This window comes from Pinus tabuliformis, chromosome Q (assembly GCF_031772625.1).
Source record: "Pinus tabuliformis cultivar Carrire ecotype Pingquan chromosome Q, CPIR1, whole genome shotgun sequence".
Lineage (NCBI taxonomy): Eukaryota > Viridiplantae > Streptophyta > Pinopsida > Pinales > Pinaceae > Pinus > Pinus tabuliformis.
In genome coordinates, this window is record NC_142296.1 from 1,270,780,695 (window position 1) to 1,270,802,976 (window position 22,282).

Sequence of the window (22,282 nt, forward strand, 5' to 3'; positions counted from 1 at the left end):
AAAGGGACTTTTCCATATGTTGAAGGAAATTTTGTACAGACATTGTACTTTCTGACTTAAGGCATTTGCCACCTGGTTTTCTTTTCCCTGCAAATGTTTGATTTCAAGGTCAAAACTGCTTAGGAAGTTTTCCCACCATGCTTGCCTAGCATTTAAAGTGGGCTGGCTGAAATAGTTAGTCAAACTGTGGTGGTCGGTCAACAACAAAAATTTCCTACCCATAAGATAATGCCGCCACATCTTCAAGCCATGTATGACAGCAGCCAACTCCAGGTTGTAAGCAGAGTACTTTTGTTCATTCTCTTTTAGCTTCCGAGACTCATAAGCAATCACTTTACCCTCTTGTATCAACACACCTCCCACGCCCTCCTTGCTTGCGTCAGTACACACCACATAGTCCTTATTAGGATCAACTATGCTCAAAATGGGTGCTTCTTTCACATTTTGGGGTCCATTTGAATGCTCTTCCCTTTTTTTGTAAGGAAGTGATGGGATACGTCACTTTGGAGAAGCTTTCCACAAATTGTCTATAATAACTGGCTAATCGCATAAAAGACCTGATATCTACTACATATTTCGGTACGGGCCACTCCATTATGGCTCTTATCTTCTCTAGGTCCACTGTAATCCCTTCCCTTGTGATTACATGACCCAGATACTGGATTTCTTCCTTGTAGAAGTAGCACTTACTGAACTTAGCATATAAATGGTGTTCTCGAAGAGTCTGTAGCACCAATCTGAGGTGCTCCTTGTGCTCTTCTATGGTGCAGGAATATATTAATATATCATCGATAAATATCAGCACAAATCGATCCAGATATCGATGAAATATGTTGTTCATTAAGCACATGAAAGTTGCAGGGGCGTTAGTTAACCCAAAGGGTAACACCACAAATTTGTAATGACCATACCTCGTTCTAAAAGTTGTTTTAGCGATATCTTCCTCCTTAATCCTGATCTGGTGGTAACCTGATCAGAAATCGATCTTAGAGAACACTGTTGCACCTTTCACTTGATCGAACAGTTCATCAATCCGAGGTAGAGGATACTTGTTTTTGATGGTCATCTTGTTCAGCTGACGATAATCTATGCACACGCGAAGGGTTCCATCTTTTTTCTTGACGAATAACAGTGGGGCTCCCCACGGGGACATGTTGGGGCGAATATAGTCTTTATCTAGCAGTTCCTACAGCTGCATTTTTAATTCTGTCAATTCATGCACACTCATTCTATAAGGTACTCGTGATTACGGTGCTGCCCCTGGCACGAATTCGATGGTAAAGTCTATATCCCTCTTAGGCGGCAGTCCGGGAATCTCATCTGGAAACACATCCGCAAATTCTTGTATTACAGGGACGTTATCTAACATGGCTATTTTATCCTTTGAATCCGCATAACCCACTTGGATGGCATAAATTTGACACCCTTTTCTGATGCATTTTGCTAGCTGGGTGGCAGTTATTGGTCGAACCTGCATGGGCCGCTTAATTCCTTGCATTTGTTTCCTAGCTCCATGTTTATCCCGATAGTAGATAATCTTTGTCTTGCAGTCAACCAATGACCAGTGCTTTTCTAACCAAAACATACCGATCAGAATGTCATATGAACTAAGGGGAAGCACATTTAGATCAGCCATTATTGGCTGTCCTACTATTGTGAAAGAGCAGTCATTGAATTTTGCCATTACTCGCCTCTTGGCCCCTATAGCCAGCTGTACTAGCCATGGATTTTTGAATTTAACAGGTTGCAATTTACAATGTTCCACTATCCTTGGACTAATATAGCTTAATGTGGCCCGGGGGTCAATTAAAATAGCTACAGTAAGGTCTGAGATTTTACCTTCAAATTCGACCATGGTCGGCTGGTACTCCGCTTGACGATCGTCCACAGCTGCATTAATCCTTGGCATGCTACATCCTACATCGCCAGCTGTCGATGCTTCATGGATTTGGGATAATTGTTCAGTCCCCTTATGCCGTGGACAGTTTCTGACGTAATGAGGCCCTCCACAGCCCCAACACTGTACTGGGGCCTTACTGCCCCTTCACTGTCCAATCTTGCAGGCAGCTCGCTGACTCTGGACTCACTGGATGTCTTGAATTTGGATGAATTTCTCGATGCAGTTCTGTTGTTCTGTCCCTTGCCGTTTCCCTTGCTTCTGCCACTTCGATTTCCTTTTCTGCTTCCGGCTGGCTTATAGCCTCTTTTTTCATTCCATATTCTGCTAGAAGCTTCCCCTTTCTATTTGCTCTGCTGGTAACAGATTCTGGCTTTATGCATTGCCTCATCCATCGACTTCAGATTGTCAAAATCAATCCTTTCCCGCATATATAGTGGCAAACTACTAACAAATATTTGCACCTTAGCCTTTTCTTCTCTAATATATGGCACATAAGGAAGCAAGGAAGTAAAACGAGTGATAAATTCGTCCATGGTGTGCTTCCCTAACCGCAAGTCATGGAATTCTCTTGCCTTTTCATCGTAGAAGCGCTTGGTCAGATATGTTTCTTTGAAGTACCTTTGGAAGTTTTTCCAAGTTATGGTCTGCTCGGTCACTCCTTTCACAATCTTAACTTATTCCCACCACAGGGTAGCTTTTCCCTGTAGTTGGAAAATAGCCAGCCGTGCTTTAAAGTTATGATCGTACTTGTATAACTAAAAATATTTATTCATATTAATTAACCATGCTTCAGCTGCTTCTTCCTGCTCCCCGTCAAAGTGCGGCGGTTTAATGAAGCTCTACCGTTTACCTTTTTGAGGTCTACTGCTCAGATGCATTGTCAGAACGTTCCTCCCTTTCTTCCGACCTTTCAGGTGCTATATGATGGTTCTGTTCTTCCGACACTCTCTGCTGTTCTGTACTGGGATTAGCTGGTGGCTGGTTCTGCCTATCAGACAGACCTTTTAGAATTCTTTCTTGCTCCATCGTCAGTCATGTGTTGTCTTCGCGTAACTGAGCCATTTCATTTTTTAATTCTTGCACATTCTCCAGAATTGCCTGGTTTGTATTACGGGCTTCCTCCCCGAGCTGTACCCATAGCTCAGGATTATTTTCAGGGCCAGGTACTTCCTATCCCATCACATACCTACGGGATGTACTGTCCGTTCTCCTCATGTTGTCAGTCTCTTGGTTCCTGGTCCTCTCCTTAAACATAAGATAAGTGACAATAGAAAAAGAAAAATTAGCATACTAACTGGTAATTGCACGAATAAAATGTAATTATATTATATATGTTGTTTTTGTAGTCCACTTCCACTTCCCAGAGGCCTAATTTTTGTAACTGGGCTCTAATACCATATGTCACAACCCCACAGCCAGCCAAAAACAAGATTTTTTTTTATTTTTTTATTTTTTATTTATTTTTTTTAATTTTTAATTTAATTTATATATATATATATATATATATATATATATATATATATATATATATATATATATATATATATATTTTTTTTTTTGTTTTTTTTTTTTTTTTTCGCTATAGTTTAAAGGTTTTACCTCGCGGTTTAATCGACTTAACATTTGCTATGCCTCCCCGCAACATATGGGGTCTGGTTTTGCTTTTAATGAGGGGAGGTACATTGTGACAATGCCTTCTGTACTGTAATTAATTGGGAATGCGCTCAGAACTGGACACATCAGCCATCACCTTGGGATTGGCTCAGTGTTATCCTTGGAACATAACTTCATGGTACTGTCAAGCGTTTGAACCCACCACGATATGGCTCTCCTCGGGATTCCTAAATTGATCGAGGGTGGAAACTCTGCCTATCTCATCAGAAGGCTAGCCTTGCTCCTTACATTCTATCAGTTTCTTACCACCGGGGTTGAAGCTCATTTGGTTCATTTGGTTTGGTTCTCGGGGGAGCTCTGCTATTCGAGGGTTAACCGGCCTGTGGCATCTCTTACCTTCTACCAGTGATCTTCCAACAGAGATTTGGCGGGGATCCTCCCTACAGGTTGGGTGAATTTGTTTTTCCTTGCTATTATTTTTCTCCAGCTTCGTTTTCACCCTATATGCTCTGATAACCTTAACTGCTATTATTCACCTGTTGGGTTTTATATTGCAGGTTTGATTCCCCTTAATGATGCTACGCTGTCGTTGGTGGTAGTTAGTTCAACCCCTCTCAGGCATGGATGTGCAAATCCGCATAGGTAAGTCTGTTCCTCTACGCCTCTGTCATTTGGAGCCAGGGTGGAAGGCTTGCTTGTTAAATTCCAATGACTGTCTGAATGTTTCCTTGCCAGGTCGGGTTATCTGTCCCTACTTGAGAGGTTTTCCTTTCGTTCGGCTCTGCTCCTCTAGGGACATACCCTACAGTCTACAGCCCAGTAAAGGGTTTCATCTACAAGCATACATTTCAGAATTTTCATTACATTTTAGTCTCATTGCAACATACTGTCTCATATTACCCTGTATAGAGGCCTTGTAAATTTATTACGCCATTTATCACCTCGGTTTTAGGTTATGTGGTTTATGACCAATATAAATTTTCCTGTACATGCACTGTGAGGTTTATGGCTGTCGGGTTAAGCGTTAGCACGCTGCTCCCCCTTTAGTTAATGTATAACCCTAAATTTCGTTTGAGCACTCTATCGTTTGGTGATTGTTAAGCTACAAATATTGCCCTTATTTCCTTTGATTGTTGTCTATGTAAACATGGGGTTGCACAACGATTATATATATATACTTGCAGTCTAGTTGGTTTATTTCCTTACTATGCGAGGTTCCATATTATCTGTATAATGAATTTAAGTTTTTGTTTTATCCGTTGCAATTTTTGTTGAACATGTTGCATTACTTTCCGGGATAGAAAGAATAACCCCCTACTCTTTATGTTGTCGAATTTGGGCAAGATTTCTTGCGTAATTTTTTTGCTACAGGTTATACTTGTAAAGTTGCAGGGGTCCTTATACAACCTGGCCGATTCTTATCATCATAGTTTATTACTGGCTTGTGTCTAATGAATATATCGACCCTCACGAGTTCGGTCGTCTATGTAGATATATGTTTGCATGCGTGTCCAATGTTTTGTCTACAACATGATACGCACATGCAATGGTCACAGTTCTGTCTACAACATAATTAAAATGTTCATCCCAGCCTGAGACCAATGTATCCTAACAGTTCTTGTCTGATGTGTTGGTGGATTGGATGCAAATGGAATTACTTGTTTAGGGTTTCGAGTTTCCACTAAAGAATCCATTCCTTGTTTTCCATATTATTGACAATTTAAAGAGAACTGGACAGAGAGCTCTAACTGTTATACTCTCTGATTTTCAAGCTATTATGTATATCTGTTTTTCTTTCTTTCGTTTATTTGTACAACGCAGTCTCTGCTAATATATATATATATATATATATATATATGTATATGTATATGTATATAGATGTATATGTATATATATATATATATGTATATAGATGTATATGTATATGTATATATATATATGTATATAGATGTAGATGTATATGTATATATATATATATATATATATATATATATATATATATATATATCATACAGCTTGAGTGGGCCTAATGGTTAAGAGCATGTGTTTCCTCCTAAGAGGTCACAGGTTCAAAAGCAGAGGGGGGTAGAGTATGTATGCCTTCGTAGACTTAGCAGTCAAATCGCTGCGTGGAGGTGGGTCCTTTGTCCCACAAACAAGGGGGTCTCATACACCAATTTGGTGTCTGGCTTGGCTGTGACCTTAAAAATGGATATTATTATTATTATTATTATAAAAGTTTCCTGATATTTCCACTCATATCGACTCCCTGAGTATATGGAGTTTGTTTTGAAATTAAAGGACAGTTCTCTTTGTGAATAAGAACAGAGTCTCCTTCAAATTTAAGAACAGGAACAACAAACCCATGTACAGTTCTACCACTAGGTTTTTCTCTGGCAGGTTTCTAGATATTATAACGGGAATAGGAATTAAACTACCCTTACAAGCTATCTATTAATATCAGTACAATAGAACTGCCTCATACCTGGTGTTCCTCTGATTGAAATGTCGTTTTTCTGGCAATAACTTGGAGGAATGAGAACTGAAATTTCAGAAACTGTATATAAACCCTTCTCCTGCATAAAAAGTTCAACCAACCCAAAACAGGGTTTGTCTTTTATCATCCGCCTGACCACGAGATTCGTCCTCCAGGACCAGAATCTCCCCCATTGCTTCTTGCCAGACCTCAATCTCAACAAGCTGCTCGCACCTCGAGCAAGGTTATCCGATCTTTACCAGACATAGCCACCTCCCTTCTCTTGGAGTCTCTTTTTTTTTTTTTTTTTCTGCCTGTCCTTCCGGCCCAGAACAACCTCTGGGAACCTTCCCCAGTTAGAGAAGGTCGTTAGGGTTGCAGTTCACTGCAACCGTTTCCTCCAACTTCCATCTCAGGAGTTGCCAGCATTTTCAAAGATCCTTTTTCCATCATATTAAAAATAATATTAATAATAATAGCAATGCTGTTAAATTCCAACATACTTTAATAATGTCATATTTAGTGCTGTTAAATTCAAAAACACTTAAAAATTTCATATTCGGTTTTAACCACAGTGAATTTAAATATTTACATTTTTCCTGGGGTATTACATATTTACACGTCAATAAATGTGTGATCTTGATAAATCCATGATTAAGATAGATCTATAGTGATCTTCTCTCTCTCTACATAGACCATGTGTAATTTTTCATTGTCTAAATTATAATTTTATATAAAAAATTGAATGAGTTATACATTTTCCTCTTATTAAAGAATTGACTAAGTTATTTTACCTTTAATTATTTTTTCCTTTTGAGAATTAAAATATTTTACTAAGGTAAACATTAACACACACACACATATAACTTAATATCGATATTCAAACAATTTATTTAAGTTCTATATTGAAATATTCATAAGAATGAGATTATTAAAGTTTTATAATACTTTTAATTGAAACTAACAAAATATGTATAACCATTTATGTTTTTATTATAGCCGACCATGTTTTAAAGTATTTTTTTTTAAGGGACACATGTCAAAATAGAAGTTCAAAACGAACAAACTTACATATCACCCTCATACTCAATTGTAGAATGAGCCTCTCGGCTAGACAAGCCCAAGAAACCATAACTCATTTCATATGAAACTTGTTTATGTGATATTTTTTTAATTAATTAATTTAATTAAAAAGATACAAAAAGTACAACTACATTGGAGATAAGTTTCAATCTTTGATTTTTGTATACCACTAAAAATATCTTAAAATATTTCATGGAGATTAAATCCCTACCATCCATATAATAATTATTGATAATTAATTTAAAATTATGAAAACTCTATTAACAAAATAAGCATACCTATAATCATAATTAAGTATATTAATTTATACTTCTTTCCTTTTTCAATAATTGAAAGTCAAATAATGTTTTTTAATTCCAAAGTGTTAACTCAACCAATATAAAGTGTTCCAGGGAATTTAGTGAGTAAAATGCTCAGGGGTGAGCTTCATTAATATATATCTACGGGATTACATATACAAAGGTAAACATTTTTAATCCCAACGGATTATTTTAACCTATTACGATAAAAAGTGTATAGGCATTTGGCTAGTCCTATACTAACAGGGGTCTAGTTTCTCGGGTCAGTTATATTGGTCTACATCCACAAGTTTACTAAAAATGTTATCTGCAAATATGAAGAAGCACACGTATTAGATTTACCCATAAGGTTTTCTATAAGGAAAATAATATTATTAATATGTAATATGATTTCTAAAATGTAATTAATGTAGTTTGAGGTCTCACAATAACCTATTTCTTGATTAAAAAAAATGCCCTAAAAGTTAGATTATATCTAGCACATATTTTACACTTGAAAGAATATAAAATATGACTGAATTCTTTCAAGCGTGCCTTCTATTTGTTTGTCAGGGGTATTTTTGGATTTTATGTCTTTCCCGATGCATTTTTGTATTGCTTATCTACCAATAGCAAATAATTAAATCACCTAAAGGTCTATGTTATCAATGAATTAGAATTTTTTTTAATTTACCGAAGATTTTAAAAATAAATAAAGGGAAAAAATAATAGAAAACGTCCCTTTCATGGTTTACCTGCCATTTTGTTTAAACAAATGGCCTCTAATCCTTTTGTTGGTTTACTGAGCATTTCTTCAGAAAAAATGAAAGCTCCCGAGATATTCAATACGGATTTAGATTTAAGATTATGGACTAATCATGTAAACAAAAAAATATATGCCTTAACCAAATCTCTCGGAAAGAAAAAGATGACAATATCAAGTTAAATTAATTTAATTGTTACAGCTATCTAAACAGCTGAATTGTTAATAAATGTTAATTGGTATTAATACATAATGAAAAACAGAATATAAGTAATTTACTTATGATATATATTGCATTACTAAAATTAAAAGAATCATAAAAATTAATTAAATTATAATTTTATTAAGTCATCAAACTTCTTCAAAAATAAAATTTTTGAAAATAGCTAACAATTAATTAAATTATAACTTTATTAAGTCATCAAATTTCTTGAAAAAATAAAATTTTTGAAAATAGCTAACAGTCAAGTAAATAACATATTTGCCATCGATTATTTTTTATAAAAATATATATGTACCATCATAATTATTTATTTAATTTTTACCGTAGCATAATTTCTAATTTCTAAACAAAATTACAATATAATAAATTGAATTTTATTATTTTTATTACTTTTACCTTTTTATTATTAATCAAGCTAATAATTGAATGTTTAGAAGACAATAAATTGCATTTTATTATTTTTACCTTTTTATTATTAATTAAGCCAAGATTTAAATGTCTATTTTATTATTTTTATTACTTTTATCTTTTTATTATTAATTACCCCAAAATCTAAAGTTTATTTTATTATTTTTATTACTTTTACCTTTTTATTATTAATTATACGCAGATTTAAATGTTTATACTCATTTAGAGACACTACTATCTCTCTCTAATATGGCTTTATATTACTTTTAACTTTATATTATTCTTTTAATTGAGATGAAAGATGAATGTTAAATACTTATATTTACATACATTTATGCTTATAGATCTCCGTATATTCCGTTGTACAACACCTATGGGAGAAATTATTAATATTATTAATCCTATTAAAAAAAACCATATTAAAATATACATTTATAGATTCAAAAAGAATATGTAAATGGATCTAACTAGATATTTTTAATATTATTAATCTTTTACCTACCTATATATATATATATAAATATATATATATATTGTAAGATACTTTTTTAATGATGGAGAATCATTTTTAATCTAATATCATGCTTAGTTAATACCACTAGTATAGATCTGTCTTGATAAGGATCTACCAAGAAGCTAGAGGATCAAATCTCATTCTATGCAAATCTCTTTTTATAATGAAAAACATCAAAAATTATTTACACATCAATAAATTTGTGATCTTGATAAATCCATGACTAAAACAAATCTATAGTGGTTTTATGTCTTCCTCCCTACATAGACCATGTGTAATTTTTCATTGTCTAAATTATAATTTTGCATAATTTATTATTATTTTATATAAAAAAATTCAATGAACTATAAATTTTCCTCTGATTAAAGGATTAACGAATTTATTTTACCTTTAATTATTTTTTCCTTTTAAGCATTAAAATATTTTACTAAGATAAAAATTAACACATAAGTTATATATATAAGTTAATATGGATATTCAAACAATTTATTTAAGTTCTATATTGAAATATTCATAAGAATGAGATTTATAATGCTTTTAATTGAAACCAACAAAATATTTATAACCATTTATGCTTTTATTATAGCCGACCATGTTTTAAAGTATTTTTTTAAGGGACACATGTCAAACTCCAAGCTCAGCACAAACAAACTTACATATCACCCTCATACTCAATTGTAGAATGAGCCTCTAGGCTCCACAAGCCCAAGAAACCATAACTCATTTCATATGAAACTTGTTCATGAGATATTTTTTTAATTAATCAATTTAATTAAAAAAATAGAAGGAGTATAACTACATTGGAGATAAATTTCAACCTTTGATTTTTGTATACCACTACAAATATCCTAAAATATTTCATGGAGATTAAATCCTTACCACCCATATAATAATTATTGATAATTAATTTAAAATTATGGAAGCCCTATTAGCAAAATAGGCACACCTATAGTCATAATTAAATGTATTAGTTTATAGTTTCCCTTTTTTTCAGTACTTTAAGTTCAAATGATGTTTTTTAATTCCAAGGTGTTAACTCAAGCAATTTAAAGTGTTGTAGGGAATCTAGTGAGTAAAATGCCCATAGGTGATCTTCATTAACATATATCTAGGGGATTACATATATGAAGGTAAGAACTTTTAATCTCAAGGGATTATTTTAACCTATTATGATAGAAAGTGTATAGCCATTTGGCTAGTCGTATACTAATTGGCGTCTAGTTTAAATCATCTCGGGTCAGTTATATTTGTCTACGTCTACAATTTTACTAAAGATGCCATCTACAAATATGAAAAAGCATGCATTAAATTTACCCATAAGGTTTTCCATAAGGAAAATAATATTATTAATATATAATATGATTGGAAAATAATATTATTAATATATAATATGATTTTTAAAATGTAATTAATGAATTAAGGGTCTCACAAGAACCTATATCTTGATTAAAAAAATGCCCTAGCAATTATATTATATATAGCACATATTTTACACTTGAAAGAATATGAAATATGATTGAATTCTCTCAAGTATGCCTTCTATTTGTTTGTCAGGTGTATTTTTGGATTTTATGTCTTTCCCAGATGCATTTTGTATTCCTTATCTACCAATAGAAAATAATTGTAAATCACCTAAAGGTCTATGTTATCAATGAACTTTCCCTTCCATAGAATTTGTTATAGCTATAGTTCCTTCGAGGAAAACCTAATCTTTATGAAGATTTTTACATGGCAATGACAAAATCGCCTACTGTTTTTTCCTATGAAATGGCTCAACTCAATAAGAATTTAACGCATTAGAACGGGCACTTAACAATAGAATGCTTGTCAACCCATTATCCTCAATAATTATTTTGTCCTTTACTTTTTCGCTTTGAATTTTTCCATTGTAGGAGTGTTAATTCAATTAGAAGAATATGGTTGTGAGCATGTTGACCACCTAGTAGGATCATTTCTCAAATAAAACCACGATGTGAAACTATACTTTGTTATGGTGCATTTCATGCAAAAACTCCATCACTACATTCTGATGTGTATAATCAAGATGCAGAAAATTTAACCCATGTAATACATATTAGGGTGATGATCTATAAATGGTAGGTTTTCTCATTTTCTCATTTTATCATTATCTTATTGGATTTAAATCCTAAAATTAGACAAACAAGAGAAAAAAAAATCCTTAACACTTCCCAAGTTAATAATTGGCTTCTAATTAATGTAGTAGACCCCATTTTAACAACAAATTCCCTAATAAATACCTTTTTGTAAAGGATAACTCTTAACATGTAGTGTATAAATTTACCTTTATAAGACAAAAATTTCTTCTACATATTTGATGTGATTAATATAAATGCATCCATCAATATACTCTTAAATATATCCTCAAAAAGGAAGTCCTTTGACCATGAGGAAGAAACTCCATTTTACGTTGGTTTTTATCTCCCAAATATGAAAAATGGTTCAATTATTATAGTGCCACTTGTCATGGCAGTTTATCAAGAACACCCGCTACTTAAAATATTGTTCAAGACAATAATTTTTTGCCCTTCATATTCCATGACTATAATCATCTAGTCAAGTGATACATGAATTTTGAAATATTCACTTCGAGGTTGCAAGCTCCACTTATTTTGCAATGCCATGTTATCATTAGTGACCCCTTTTACGAGTGAGGAATCAACTTTATGGATTCTCATTCCACATTTACTTATATGGGGGCACAAGTACGTCATTGTGACCATTTCTTATTTTACCAAGTGGGAAGAGGTTATATTTTACCAAGTGGGAAGAGGTTATACAGATATTTGAGAATAAATATTGGACAATGATTCACTCATTTTTTTAACCACATCATCAGCCCCTTTGGTTTCCCCAAACATCTCTTTTAGGACCATGACACACACTTCAAAAACGAAGATTTTACAGATATGGTTTCAATTTTAGCTTTTATAAATGATTTTCCCACTTGATAGCATATAAAACTTATTGGTTAAGTCAAGATTGACAATAAAATCCTGAAAACCAAGGTTTAATGATCAATTGTTAAACATAAATCCAATTGAAACCACATGAATTTCATAGAATTAGCATCGCCTAAGACATTCAACAAAGCTACCAAAGTTTCCATATCCTTTCAACTGATACATCAAATAGGTTCCACTTTACCCATAATATGTGAGATCCTTACTCTTCAATCGTACTACTCGCTTAGACTAGAAACTACTTACTTTGGAACATATAGACAAATACTTATACACCATATTGCAATAAAATGAGGTCATGAAAATATGTTCCTATTGTTATTATGACTACCATGTCTATCTGTGCTGCTTTATGAAATGTGATTTAATTCTTGTCTATGACAAAGCTAAGAAAATATAGGAATAGGAAGGTTTGAATCACTTTAACATGGTCCTTACACCATTAATTATTTTTTTGGGAATGTTTTATATGTGCTTACTTATCTTAACAATGAAATAGTTAATTAATGTCTCTACATATTTTATTTGAAGAAATTATTTTTTTGAGGATCCCTATGATATATAAATTGTCATGGGCATTCCACTAGATAGAGCGTCATAAAAAATCTACTAGACTGTATTAGAAAATGACAAATCCAAACTATGAGGGTTTATTTATCCTTAGATTCATGGATATATTAATTATTATTTATATTGTATGCCTGAAAATTATAGCTATTCAAAAAATAAAGAACAGCAAAATAAAAACTCACAAATTATAGTTGACATAAGATATATACTAGGAAATCACTCTAGAGAAAACCTAGCTAGAAGGTGAGGTAGCTCTACCCTCTTTCCCTAAATAGAAAATGACTACAAGCTCAAATAAGTAAGACATGTAACCCATGGGCTACTGAAATGAATAAATCCTCTCTGTGTGCTCTCTCCCTATCCGCGTGGTCAACTCTACTCATTTATGTAACAAAATGCACTTATAAATAATGGAACCCCTTTTCCTCCTAGTGGAGCAATTATAACACAACCTGATAGCCAACTAGTGGTTAGGTTTGACCCCTTCCACTCTTAAATAGAATTATAATATAGACTCTTATAGAGTCTTATTTTTCATGATATGTGGCTAGCTCCTTTACCATGAATAATGGTGGGCATCCTCTTGAATTATTGTGGCCAAAACGAGAAGATCAACTTGTAAGGGGAAAACATTTTGCATATGGGCTCTTATTGAGGTGATTATTGCATGATTGGAAAGTTATTTGTGTGTAGAATAAGAAAAAAATGTCAGATATTATGGGAAAACAATTACCCCTAAAAAAATTTGTTCAATGCCACAAATTTCCCCTAAAAGGTTTCAAACACTAATATGTGAAATTAGGTCCTGACGGTAAAAATGGTCTTCTGAGCTAATTGATCCACATTTTCCACTTTGTGAGCACTGAGATGGATGAAAAAAAATATAATGTTAAAATTTAGATCACCCGAGAACCTCCCATTGATACATTCATTTACTTTTGGAATTTTATATTACCTTTTGGTTTCATTTCCTAGTACCTTATATATTTTTATCTCATTATGTATATATGGCTACACAACCTATGTATTTGATCTTTTAAATATCCATAGTATGAAATTAATACATATATTATTTATGAATAGAAAATTGAATAATGACAATAACAAATAGTACTCAAATATTTACCTGAGAAACCCTTAACTAGAAAAACCAGCAAAATGTTTAGAGGCACGCCTATAATTTGTTGATCATAAATTGAAATCATAATTCATAATACAATATGTATATCATAAATTTACGTCCAAAACCCCTAACCCATTGAATATTGATTAAATTACAACCTATCTTTTTTTCTTTTTCTTTTAGAGTAATCAACAACTAAGTAGGGATTGTACTTGCATGACATGGGGTAAATTCCAACAACTACCACTAAACCTCTAGGAGAACCCATGGATACCCTCACCCACATATCACAAGGATCTCAAGGGGTATTTGAACCTATAACCACACACTTCACAAATACTTCATACCATGGTGATAACCAATCGAACTTCCCCCTCGGGATAAATTAAATTGCAACCTTAATTGCACAACACGAAATAGAAATCCAAGGGATGAGAATCTATGGACTAGAAAACTACGAAAATAAAAAACTATGTGCCAAAAAATAGCAAAAATGGATGTAAAATGCAACCCAAAATTTTTCGATGGTGGAAAGGAGGTTATTACTCCCCCTCGAACCTCCCTACTACACCCAATGCATACAAATAATGCATGGGGATAGTCATGCAAATAATATAACCCAAACCCAACATTCTCATATACATTATTAGTGAGTCTACAATATTCTTCTAAGTGTCCACATTTAATACCAACACCTTCTTGTTTTCAACCATGTTTCTCACATAGTGATAATAAACATTAATTTTCCTTGTGTTAGAATGACAATATAGATTACTTTCCATAAATATTACACTATAACTGTCACAATATAACCTTAGAGCTTGAGGTACACACTTGTTACTAAGAAAAAATATCTTTAAGCATACAATATCATTTCCTGCATGATTTGGTGCCATTTATTAAAATTTTATAGTTTTCAGTTCCACCACATAATATATATTTATAATCCAATTGATTGATCCTCCAAATTGGTTAAATCCATAACCACTTGTAGATATTTCCTTATCTATATCTCAAGAATAGTCTGTGTCAACAAATCAATGTATCCCCAGCACTTTATCTACTAAAGGTATTCCTTGTGATCAGCTTTATAATTTGTAGTGTTGTTCAAATAATTGAAAACCCTCCTTATATCTATCCAATGCTCCTTCTCAAGTATCTATATATATATATATAGATATATATATATATATATATATATATATATATATATATATATATATATATATATATATATATATATATATATATATATCTATATATATCTATATATATATATATATATATATATATATATATATATATATATATATATCTGTGTGTGTGTGTGTTCAAAATTCTTATTACGTGTGTTATGTCTAGTCTAGTACATATTCCTGCACACATAAAACTATGAACAACATTGACATATGGAAAATGGGAAATGTCCTCTTCCTCCTCCTCTTCATATGCCTTGGGACTCTAATTTGTACATAACTTTAAAATTGTAAGAATAGAGACATTGAAAAATTTACATTTCTACATAATAAAAAGTTTTCAATAATGTTTCAATATATTTCCTGTATTTCAACTAGAATTTCTTGTCTTCCCAATCTCATTTAATTTAAATGGATTTAAAATAATTTTTTTAGAATGAAGATATTCCATGTCAAATTTAGAATATGATTGAGCTCTCAGATTCTTGTTAATTTCATTGTTTTTTACAGTCAACAATATATCATCTGCATACAAGACCATGTTGACAGTGCTGGACTCGCCAACATGTCAGGGGATCTCCCCAGTTAGAAGTCCCAATTAGACCTCAAACCGTTTGGTGTAGGAGTCCTGGTAGTGGGTCATATGGTAATTACTTGACCGCAATTTCACAGAGAGGCATGTAAGCTAACACTGTTGGAAGCAAAGGCGTGATAGCTGCAACGAGCCAAGGAAGGTGCATGAGAGGTTCTAACACACGGGGGCTGAAATGAGTGCACCCTTTAGAAACTTGTGATAGAACGCAGTTAAGAAGGGAGCACACGAGCAAATATGCATCAGAACATGGAAGGAAAATTAGCTAACAATCCAAAGTGATGGTTAAACCATCATCACATTTCAGAAAGATTCATACACACATACACATATAGTTGTACATACATGTGTAAGTAAATAGATACATATATCATTTAGAGTAAACAAGGTAGCGTAGAATACAATACAACATATGCATGAAACGTGTTGGATCTTGTAAAATTAAGAAGTGTGAGTTCCAATCATACAACACATCCATGTCCAATCACTAGTTTTGATACTAGAACATTACACCTAGAACCGCCTACTCCTCCAAAGAGATGTAATAGCTTTGCGCAGTGGAGAAGCCAAGGCTTGTTATAATACTATCCAATTTCTCTCCAAGATAGTCTTATTGGAAGCTTAGCTTACCAAAAAGCCTATACAATGAGTTATGAGATACCATTTATAGCAAAGGGCGGGGTGGCTCTTGACATTTCCCTTTGTCACAGTTCAACAACCCTCATGACTCTTCATCTACTCTATGACTGTTACATCCAACTATCGACACTTGACTTACACCTCAAAAGACATTACATTACAATGCACATGTACCCATGTGAGAGAAATGGCTTGAACAAGCCATGCTAGACATCACTATGACTTAGACAACCATGGAAGTCCAACTCCTCAACATGCTCGCGTTGATCAACAGTAAGATATTGATGCCAAGATAAGTAGTCCATGATGGTGTCCGTGTTCTCTAAGGTGAAATCTTTCTCCAACCTGACTCTTGCCTCCATAGCATCTGGGTACACTGCTCGGGCTCCTCTGTCCAACTCGTTTGTAAGCATGCACATCATTGTCTTCAATTTGGCTGGACCAAAAACATACTTGTGCATGATGTCTACACTAATGGGCAAGTCTGGGCTGGTGGTAATGTGCATCAACTCCTCGAAGTACGATCCAAGCTCTGGTCAGAAATATGCGTTTGTCTTTGTCTGGGTGAGAGTCCCAATAGATGAGATCGCATGTGCGTGCACCACAACATCCATACTCTTGAACACATGTGCATGGGAAGTTTGTATATTAGTGATGAGATGCAAGAGCTCCTCATAGTTCCAGATTTGACTCTGGATACGTGCCTTCAGCTCGACCACACTAGCCTTCATCATCTTAGGTAATTGAGGTGGGGCTCCTTTATATATGATTATCCATGTTTTCATGTAATCAACAAAAGCATGCAAGTTTGTCAAAATACGTGCTCTTCTAGAACATCGTTACTGCCATCCATTGAGATGGATGACTACCTTATGCACAGTGCAAAACTTGGAGTACAATGCTTGCATAACTATGTCAAGGGACAACACTTCATCTAGTATTTCCTTCTTTAGTTCAGCTCAGATGGAAGTTGTCACCAACTCTCATCCTTTCTTGAATTTCCTTAGCCATTCCCTCATTTTCAGCTATCAGAAAATGAACACTTGAGCTAGTGGTGTCGGAATACACTCTGGTTTCATCGACCAAGGCTACTGGATGTTTGCGCAAGTCAAGAATGATCACCCATTGCTCAACTTGCACAGGAGATGTATGATCTTCCGAACTCAACACTCTACGAGATTGCAGAGCTCTATGTTGCGACTCATCGAATGAGATGTTGTGCATCTCTCCTTCCGATTGATCTACGAGGATCTTAGTGCCTCCTCAGTCGCTTGAGACTTGTTCATCATCTGGATGTGGTGAAGGTGGTAAGTCAACCTCTTGATGGTGAGGCATAAGTTTGATGTCTTGTTTCGATTTCTGTTCCTCCATATCTATATCCAACTATTGAAGTGCTTTCTATATCTCATGAGCGAAGTCCTACTCCAACAATGGTTCACCCTGTCTGCCTGATGCCAGCTATTTTGATGAATACACTACCTATATGGGTGTTATTTCATCTCTTTACACATGTTGCACCCCCTGCTATGCTTATTGCTACTTCACTTCCCCCTCCTGTTTTCTCAACTCTTGTTCCTTCCGGAGTTGCTCCTTCAGATCATGTAACTCCTTTTGTATTGCACTTGCCTTTGCGTGATTCGCTTGTTGCATTGTTGCCCCTTCACCTTTATAACGATAGTTGCTTTATATACCAGTGGATCTTCTCGGAACTTACATCTTTTCTCTTCCTCCATGTGATCGTCAATCTTCCTCTTTCCCTTGTCATGCACTGGTATGCTTGCCTTTGCTACTACTTCTGCTGGTGTTGGTGCTCTCCAGGATGGTGCTTCATGTTTCTTCACTAACCACTCCATAGTGAAGCTGACCTGTTCATAGGGTTCGGAAAACTATAGCAATATCTCCATGGGTCCTCCTCGGCCCAATGAAATACCTCGTCGATCCAGTTGAACTATACTCTCATGCAATGGTCTTCCAAAATACAATGTGGGTTATATGGATTGTAACTTCAGAGGTTGAATGGATACTTTTTCATCTATTCTACTTTGACATCCTCTTGCTTGAAAATCTAGATCTCATATAACCCAATCTGCAACCAAAGAGCAGGCCAAGGGTCCTTCTTCTTCTGGTGCAATCTAGTTCTCAATCCCTCCGAGATGTGATATGCTACTTCTTGCATGACAATTATGTCAAAGGAAAACTTCGGTAGAACATGCGGAGGCTTCTCAACACTGAACATTCATATTAAGGTGTCAAACAGTGATGCATACCAATCAGTAATGTCTATCAGTGCCTCCATTACATCCCTTGACACATAGCATCGACCCTGTTTGAATATCATCTTGTAAATTTGGGCGACAAAATGATCAGACAGTTGTGTGATAACTCCTCTGAAGCTGCATTCAAACAACAATTACAATATGTGTTCACAGTAGTCTTTGCCGGTGACCATGCCCACTCCAAGCTCACAAACTCCTATTGGGCAAAGATTACATATAAGATGTAGGTAGACATGTAGGTCTCTACTTGCATACCTCTAGGTGACTATCAAACCTTCGTTACTTGTTCCTTCAGCTGATGAACCAACACGCTGGACCAATTACATGATTTTCCCTCTCTGGCCAATTAGTCTAGTGCGATCACCCAACTCTGTGTGAAGGTTTTCGTGATTTCTTGGCCATACATTCGACATGAAAATATGACCAATTATTGATATGCCTTCCACAGTATCTTCATCCTATAGATCTGGTTGGGTGTCATATTGAATCTAGCCAGCTCCTTTATGCAGTTCTTTAGAATGTTTCTAGAGTTGGCACTGCTGCTAGTTAAGTTGAAGGGAGTCTCCATGATAGTCATGGGCTCCAAAATCTAATACATCTCATCATAATCCTGTTCATAGAAGGTTGCAATAGTCCTCCCACTGACACTGCTCAAAGTTATCGTATCGGGATCAGTGTGTGAGACGATTAAATGTATCATGTCCTCGCATGGGGACGCGGGGTATCTACATGCGATCTGGTACAAGTCGGACTTGTGAATGTTCACATACACTTGGCGGTCTTTAAGGTCTCCCCTAAAAGTGCCTCCAAATGCTTCATTGCCCTATTTCCATTTCAACTTGATTTCCTTGTCTAGGAAAAGCTTACTATCTTCATAGATCGGTAGACATGTGAACACTTGCTCAACTACTGCTCTTGTTGCATTTCCGTCAATGTCTTTCGATCCTGCTCTCTTGGAGGCCATGGATCCTATACTACAAAGAGGTAGATAAACACCTATAGGTTCTGGAGACAAAGCGACATGCATGGCAAGAAATATGTTAGCGAAAACCAAAGCAAATTTGGGGAATGACATAACACATACCTGGTGAATGATAGGCAAAGATTGCACAATTTCTTCTAGGAGGCTGGGTGACCTGTTGCCAGAAGTGCGCAAAATAAAGTGTTGGCTATCTAGGAGGTAAGACTGGCTGTTGGATCTACGCCATGCACAATCCAGGCTAACTGCTAACTACTGGATTACGCAATGCCCAATTCCAACTAGTAATGACTGCAGGCTCAGGGAATTCATTCCAGAATTTTTTGGTCCAGTAGTCACTGTCCCTAAGAAATTCACAAAGCAATCTTGGAGGAGAGTTCCTGGGCATAAATGTGCATTAATTGGGAGGATGATAGAGCCTTCCTTCCCAAGATTGCACGATGTTCTCTCGGTGAGGCAGAGTCTGGGCCAAGGCTAGCCAAACTCGCCGATGGGAAACTGAAAGGAAATATGAAAGTGAATGCATGGCGATGTTGAGTGAAAGAAGAAGGGATTGATCATGTATGCAAACATTGAATGAAATATTTAGAAAACTCATCAACATGCATGTGGATAAAGTGAGTTGCTAAATCGGTGATCGTTCGTGCAAAACATTTTCATGCATGTGACAACCGTGAGATAGCAACGAAAAATGAAACGGTGTTGGTACAAACTAGTATGCATGTAAATGACAACAAGCATTCAAAGAAATCAAGCAAAGAACACTCACACAAGAGAAAACACAAAAAGCAATAGAAATGCTGAAAAAGACAAGTTGTGACCACTTACCCACGAATAATTGATCTGGATGTGTCGAAGAGTCCTGGATGTGATGTGGGATGTCAAAGCTCCAAGATCGATGTGAAAGAATGAGATCTGATGCACCAAATAAAAATTTTTGAGCTCATGATGCGCATGGCACAAATCCAGGAAAAAGCAACACTAGGAGGAAATTTTCTAAAACGAACTTTCCATGTAACCTCTAGCTGCTAAAAATAGCTTCCTGAATCAAGGGATGCTTTCTGCATGTTGCCTTTTTCTATTTGAGGAAGAAGCAAGTCATGCATGCAAGTCAAGTTTCCTTGGTCTCTGGTGGAACTAGTCAACCCAACTGCTTATGCATGAGGCTGCTCAACTGCTGGGAGAAAATGCGCATTTCTGGATGGGAGCTTGGCTAGCTGCTAAGGAGATTTGTGCAATTTCTGGGTAAAGCAGATGACTGCTGCCTAGGATTGTGTAATTCCAGGACTGAGCAGCCCTGTTAGGAAGGATTAGGTAGTTTTCTGGGTGAAGCCTGACTGACACGATTGCACAATTCTAGGGCCCAACAGGGTGTCATACATAATTGTACAATTTAAGGAGGGAAGTCTAGTTGCCCTCCAGAATTGCGCAATTTCTTGGGGAATTTGCTAAGCCTGCAGGTAGACCAAGTTCGAATGAATAGCCTATTAGGGGAATGCATCAAGATTTGATCAAGAGGATGTCTTTATGCAAGAAAAATACTGAAGTTGGTGTACTTGACAAGGCAAGACAAGGTGCTGTGAAATGTTGGTAGGGAGGCTCCAAAAAGAAGCTAAGGAAAAATTTTGGAGTGTGGTTGTAGCTGCTACAACACTTGGCAACACACTCATAGAACTCTAGCTCTCTGAATGGACTTTGTTCCTAAACAACATTGATCCAGGTGGCTCGAGCGACACACACAGGAAAAAGAGGGCTTATGGAAGCTCAAAAATCAAAGTGATTAGAATTCTTTTGAGCTAAGACCAGAGCGTAGATCTTGTCATCCTGATCATGGCAGTGTGAACGGTTCGTCAATCTGAGCTCGTATGAGGGAGAACGAGTCTTTCAAAGTTTTGGTTGACTTTTGCTGACTAGGCAAGATTAATGGAGACACAATTTGGAAGTTTTCCGGTGGAAAAAATCTGGTCAAAAATGGCTGGCTTTTGGGTGAAATTGTGGCCTCATTAAAATGACTCCTATGGTCAAATTTCAAAAAATTAAAGAAAAAAAGACTATATCTTTTTATAACATATATATATATATATATATATATATATATATATATATATATATATATATATATACATATATATATATATAAAGTGGTGGTGGGTCATGATCCCTGCCACCCCCATCGCACTTACCATATATTGAATATATATGGGTTATATATAAACCCAACCACCTCCAAATATCATGCACCATCAAATAAGGCAGGACCGATGGGGATTGAACCCGCCCGACCCACGTGGGCCGACTCCCACCAAGCGGCCCCATGTACAAAAAAAGTTAATGCAACTTAACCTCCAAAACCAATCCAAGAGCCATTAAAAAAAACTATGCCTTCTTTTAAGGGAAAAACGGTTAATGTTCGATGCTATTTTGGAGTGGGCAGGGTTTGAACACGACCCACCTCCATGTAATCCACCAACCATACCAACAACCCACAAGGGTCCTCATTGGTACCCCCACCTAAAAACTCATATAAACCCAACGTTTGCTAGTACGTAGAAGGCATATGGAGGAACCAGGAGTGGGCACGTAAAATGAGGCAACATTAATTCTTTTAATTAATTTATTGCAGGTGGAACCATGACTGAGCAAAATTTCCAAGGGGGTGAAATTTTT

The 22,282-nt window shown here is 35.4% G+C and overlaps 1 protein-coding gene across 1 annotated transcript; it reads right to left on the reverse strand.

Moving 5' to 3' along the window:
• Positions 1 to 1,246: 1,246 nt before the first annotated feature.
• On the reverse strand, positions 1,247 to 1,909 carry LOC149224476 (uncharacterized). The gene has a single exon (XM_089388191.1). It carries the CDS (start codon positions 1,907 to 1,909, stop codon positions 1,247 to 1,249), a length of 663 nt encoding a protein of 220 aa, XP_089244317.1.
• Positions 1,910 to 22,282: the final 20,373 nt, after the last annotated feature.